Genomic DNA, 5,219 nt, shown 5'->3' on the forward strand with positions numbered 1-5,219 from the left:
AACCTGCTGATAGCAGCTAGAGCACAGTGGGGGGCCATGAGAAAGACACCAGTTATCCATCTGGTCTTCCTGGGACCAGGGCCAGGGAGCCGGTCCCCTCTCCCGTGGGTTGGGGGAAGATGCTGCAGCCTGTGGATCTCCTACCCCTTTACTCCCTCACCCAAGTGCCCTTCCCAGAGGAGCGGACGACTCCTGTCTGTTCTCCCGGCTATAGCAAAGTCTGCGCCCAGCGCCCGCGCCCCACCCTGCCCCCGGGGACCTGGCTGGCGGGTTCCTGAGAATGGTCTCGATCTCGGGACCGGGGCAGGCAGGTGAGGGTAGGGGATGGTAGGTGGGCGCGGCGAAGGGAGAGGAGGGACCCGGCCCCGCGCGCATGGACCCAGTGGGGGGCGCGGGCGCGGCCCCGCCCCGTCCCGCGCGTCCCCGCCGCGGCCGGCGCGCGCTCCCGGGAGGCGGCAGCGGCTGCAGCGTCGGTAGCATCAGCATCAGCATCAGCATCAGCGGCAGCGGCACCGGCCTCGGGCGGGGCCGGCCGGACGGACAGGCGGACAGAAGGCGCCGGGGGCGCGCGTCCCCACCGGGCCGGCCATGGAAGGCGCCTCCTTCGGCGCGGGCCGCGCGGGGGCCGCCCTGGACCCCGTGAGCTTTGCGCGGCGGCCCCAGACCCTGCTCCGGGTCGCGTCCTGGGTGAGTGGTCCCTGCCCGGGCCCCCGCTCCCGCCCCTGCCTCGCGACCTTCAGGCCCCTACCAGCCCCCTGCCCCCTGCTTCTCGCCCCCCCACCTCACTCACTCTCCTCTTCGCCGGCCCCTCCCCCGCCGGCCTCAGGTTGGGGTGACGTCACCGGGCAGGGCGCGCCCACCTGCGGGCGGGGGAGGGGCCGGCGGCGCCGGAGAGGGACCTTGAGAGGTCACCGCCGGTCGCCCCTACCCCTACCTCCTCCCCGGGTCTAATTCCAGCCCCTTTCCGCAGCCCTTACTCCGTTTTTCCTGTTCTCGTGACCTGGAAGCAGGGACGGGGTGGGGACGGGATTCTCCGAGGGGCAGGAGGGGGCTACGGGAACCGAAAAGCGCCTCCCGTTCCCCCGCACACACACCCTCGGGGCTCCTCGGCAGGGAGCCTGTCCCCTGGACCCCAGTTCCAGCTGTGAGTTGAAGGAGGAGAGGCTCTGGGCTGGGAGAGCTTCCTGGCGGAGGTGTGGGAGGCAGGTTTGGGGGCAGCCTAGCCCACTGGGGCGTCCCTGGGAGGGCCCTGCTGCTCCTTCCCCCCGGCAGGGGAGGTGGCAGTTGGGTGCCGAGTTCTGGGTTTTGTCCAGGTGGCAACCTCTGGGCCATCCGCACCCCGGCGCCTGTCTTGGAGGAGGGCGGTGCCCACGGAGGGGCAGGGGCTTTGGCCTCCCCTGAGGAGTGGCTCTGACCAGACCGGGAGGCAGGACGCTGCGTTTTGGTCCGAGCGCATGTCCCGACTTGTGGCCCACTCTTGGGGACAAGTGCATGTCCCGGTTTCCCCCTCGGCTCGGTCTCTCGGAGCTGGAGCGGGAAAGGAGCGAAGGGATGAGGTTGAGGCTGGAATTCTTTTCTTGGAAACACAGGGCTGCCCCGTGCAGCGCTGGTTAAAATGACTGCGGTCCCCCTCATGCCTGTCTCCCCGAACTGGTGGGCAGGAGGCCTTGAGGTTTGACGGAACCCCAGAGGTCAACCGTGTCATCTTTTCAGCCCAAACACTTACAGGTGATATTAATAATCAGTCACGTGGGGGCTGTCATCCCTCGGGTACCAACCAAATGCAGGAAGCTGGATGGACATGTCTGTCCCAGCACTCGATGAGCTGTGCCCGTCACCCTATTTGCATGCTAGAAAACAGGCCAGACAGTTCCCAACCGCGCAGGAAGCAACAGCTCCGCTGCCTCCATACCCTCCCTCCCGTCCCGCTCTGCCCGCTCCACTCTCACCTCCCCTTCGCCCTGCCGGCTCCTGCGTGGGAATCGCGGGCCCAGGTGAAGGCTCCTGTTCCCACACTCTTGAGTGGGCTCTGAGGGGACCCCACGGGCCTACGCGGTGCAGAGTACCTGGCTTGAATCAGCCCCGGCTTTTGTCAGCCATGTGATCCCGGACAAGTCACTTCACCTGTTGGGGTCCCAATGTCCCCATTTATAAAGAGAAGAAGAACAATGGCGATCCCACGGGGACTTTCTGAGGATTTGGTGAGGGGACGCATGTAAAGTGGCTGTTTAACACAATGTCTGGGCATAGTAGATGCTCACTAAACGGGCCGTGTTGTCAATAATTACTAAATACGCGAGGGTTTGGGAAAGGAAGAGGTGACGCCGCCCCCCACCCAGATACGGGCCTGGGAACGCAGGGACAGGCCCAGGGGCGTGGGCGCTCGAGGTGGGCTCGCAGAGGTCGGGTCGCCGCAGGGCCCTGAGCGCCGCGCCGCACGCAGGTGTTCTCCATCGCCGTCTTCGGGCCCATCGTCAACGAGGGCTACGTGAACACCGACAGCGGCCCCGAGCTGCGCTGCGTGTTCAACGGGAACGCGGGCGCCTGCCGCTTCGGCGTCGCGCTGGGCCTCGGAGCCTTCCTCGCCTGCGCCGCCTTCCTGCTGCTCGATGTGCGCTTCCAGCAGATCAGCAGCGTCCGCGACCGCCGGCGCGCGGTGTTGCTGGACCTGGGCTTCTCAGGTGGGCGGGGCCGGGACGCGGAGCTGGGGGCTGGGGCGGTGAGCGTGGAGGGGGCGGGGCCTGGGCGGGGAACACCGCCGGCGTTTCTAGCTGGGCGTGGCCATGACGAGGGGCGGGGACTGAGGCAGGGCGTGTCAATGGGCCTCCCGGGTGGGCGGGGAGGGGGCGGAGCCCGGACGGGGAGCGCCGCGGGACTTTCTAGGTAGGCGGGGCCCGGGTCTGGCGCTCCTGGGTGGGCGGGTCAGCGCAGGGGACGGAGGCGGGACCTCGCGCCACGCGGCGAGCCCAGGCGAGGCGTCCCGAGCCGCGGGCCCACCGACCTTTCCTCCTCCGGGCGAGGCCGCCGTGGGCCACCGCGTGGAGCGTCGCCCTGACGCGCCGCACTGTTCGCAGGACTCTGGTCCTTCCTGTGGTTCGTGGGCTTCTGCTTTCTCACCAATCAGTGGCAGCGCACGGCGCCAGGGCCGGCCACGACGCAGGCGGGGGACGCGGCGCGGGCCGCCATCGCCTTCAGCTTCTTCTCCATCCTCAGCTGGGTGAGTGCGGGGCCCGGGAGGGAGGGGCGAAGGGGTGGGCGCTCTGCTGATCCCGGCTGACCCCGCTGACCCCGCCCCGCGCAGGTGGCGCTCACCGTGAAGGCCCTGCAGCGGTTCCGCCTGGGCACCGACATGTCACTCTTCGCCACCGAACAGCTGAGCACCGGGGCGAGCCAGGCCTACCCCGGCTATCCGGTGGGCAGCGGCGTGGAGGGCACCGAGACCTACCAGAGTCCGCCCTTCACCGAGACCCTGGACACCAGCCCCAAAGGGTACCAGGTGCCCGCCTACTAGCGGCTGGCAGGCACAGACCAGAGCTCCAAGGCCACCCCACCAACGCAGGCCCCAGGGTCTCCAGGACCTCTCTAGGGTCCTTCCAGCTCAGCGCCAGGGACAGAGTGGGTAGCCGCTTTGGGCCATCCGGGGCCAAGAGGGGGTGGACCCTCGCGTGTCTAGGCTGTCCCCTGCCAAGTTCCCCCAGTCCCTCAGCACCTGGCCCCAGGACTGAGGTCCTGAGAAGGGGATAGCACTGCCCAGGACGTGTGTCCCTAGCCTGGAATGGACTGGCCTGGGGAAGGCATTCCCCTCTTGCGCCACACCTGCTCACTCGGGTCGGGGGTCCAGCTGCCCTCTACGATCAGGTGCAGGGACTGCCCAGGACAAAGCGGGGGCAGGGGAAAGACACCACCCTCGCCCCGAGCCTGGGGATCCTGGCCACTGTTCCCATCCCATGTCCCTGTGGGTAGTGACTGTCTCGTTTCTGTCATGGTGGTGCGTCCCGTTCGGAGCCACTCTCCACTTTCTCTCACAGGCTCCTAGAACAGCCCGGCCCTGTCAGTGTTGTGATCATGGTCCAGTCTTCGGGTTTCACCTCCTAGTACTCCGCAAGCTGCTCCTCTGTCTGTGGCCCCGGCCCCTGCCCAGGTGTGGGTGGTTCTGGCCAGGAAGGCACAAGGTAGCTGTGGGCCAAGACACCAGCCCTGTCCCAGCCCTTCAGTAAGACCTTGCCAGAAAAGGAGAAGGATGCCTGGGTGCCAGGCAAGACAAGCCCCTCAGCAGGAGAGAGGCCCAGAGGCTCCAGCTGGCCACCGTGCCCCACGAGATGGGCCCTGTGTGGTTCCCTTTACTTTGGCTTCCTGGCCCAGTCCCTGCCTCTCCACCTGCACCCCGCTTCCTGGCCCAGTCCCAGGTTGGAGTCCCTCTGCGTAGCTGACTACTCATGCATTGCTCAAAGCTGGCTTTTCACATTAAGTCAACACCAAACGTGGTTGCCACATTTCATCAGACAGACACCTCCCTCTGGAGATGCAGTTGAGTGACAACCTTGTTACATTGTAGCCTAGACCAATTCTGTGTGGATATTTAAGTGAACATGTTTACAATTTTTGTATATATCACTCTCTCCCTCTCCTGAAAGACCAGAGATTGTGTATTTTCAGTGTCCCATGTTCCGACTGCACCTTCTTTACAATAAAGACTGTAACTGAGCTGACTGTGACCTGGATGCTCCTGGAATCATTTCTACCCCTTCCCTTCTGGTGCCAGGGATTGGGATCTGAGAGGCACCAGGGCCCCACAGGAGGGGACAGGGAGGTAGAGGCCAGGCTGACCCCCAGGCTCTGGGGGCTCCAGGTCCATAGGTCCCCACCACCACGTATCCCACTAGTCTGGTTCTCTAAAATGCTGCGAGACCCTTTGTTTTTTTTGTTTGTTTTTGTTTTTGTTTTTGAGATGGAGGTTCACTTTGTCGCCCAAGCTGGAGTACAGTGGTGCAATCTCCGCTCACTGCAACCTCTGCCTCCCAGGTACAAGCAATTCACCTGCCTCAGCCTCCAGAGTAGCTGGGATTACAGGTGCCCGCCACCATGCCCGGCTAATTTTTGTATTTTTAGTAGAGACGGGGTTTTGCCATGGTGGCCAGGCTGGTCTCAAACTCCTCACCTCAAGTTATCCACCCACCTTGGTGTCTGTCAAAGTGCTGGGATTATAGGCATGAGCCACA

At 64.9% G+C, this 5,219-nt stretch overlaps 1 protein-coding gene across 3 annotated transcripts; it reads left to right on the plus strand.

Moving 5' to 3' along the window:
• Positions 1-449: 449 nt before the first annotated feature.
• Positions 450-4,715, plus strand: SYNGR3 (synaptogyrin 3). 3 transcript variants are annotated; one of them, XR_008514781.2, is made up of 5 exons: positions 488-687; positions 2,444-2,681; positions 3,075-3,217; positions 3,302-3,615; positions 4,029-4,715. XR_008514781.2 is itself a non-coding variant. In XM_024234107.3 (4 exons), exons 1-4 carry the CDS (start codon positions 589-591, stop codon positions 3,509-3,511), a joined length of 690 nt encoding a protein of 229 aa, XP_024089875.1. In that variant the 5' UTR covers positions 450-588; the 3' UTR covers positions 3,512-4,715. The 3 variants fall into 3 exon arrangements, 2 of the variants coding, with proteins under 2 accessions (XP_024089875.1, XP_054390527.1); XM_024234107.3 differs by having other exon boundaries at positions 450-687; positions 3,302-4,715; XM_054534552.2 differs by lacking the exon at positions 488-687 and adding an exon at positions 757-2,201 and having other exon boundaries at positions 3,302-4,715.
• Positions 4,716-5,219: the final 504 nt, after the last annotated feature.

Source organism: Pongo abelii, chromosome 18 (genome assembly GCF_028885655.2).
Source record: "Pongo abelii isolate AG06213 chromosome 18, NHGRI_mPonAbe1-v2.0_pri, whole genome shotgun sequence".
Taxonomy (NCBI): domain Eukaryota; kingdom Metazoa; phylum Chordata; class Mammalia; order Primates; family Hominidae; genus Pongo; species Pongo abelii.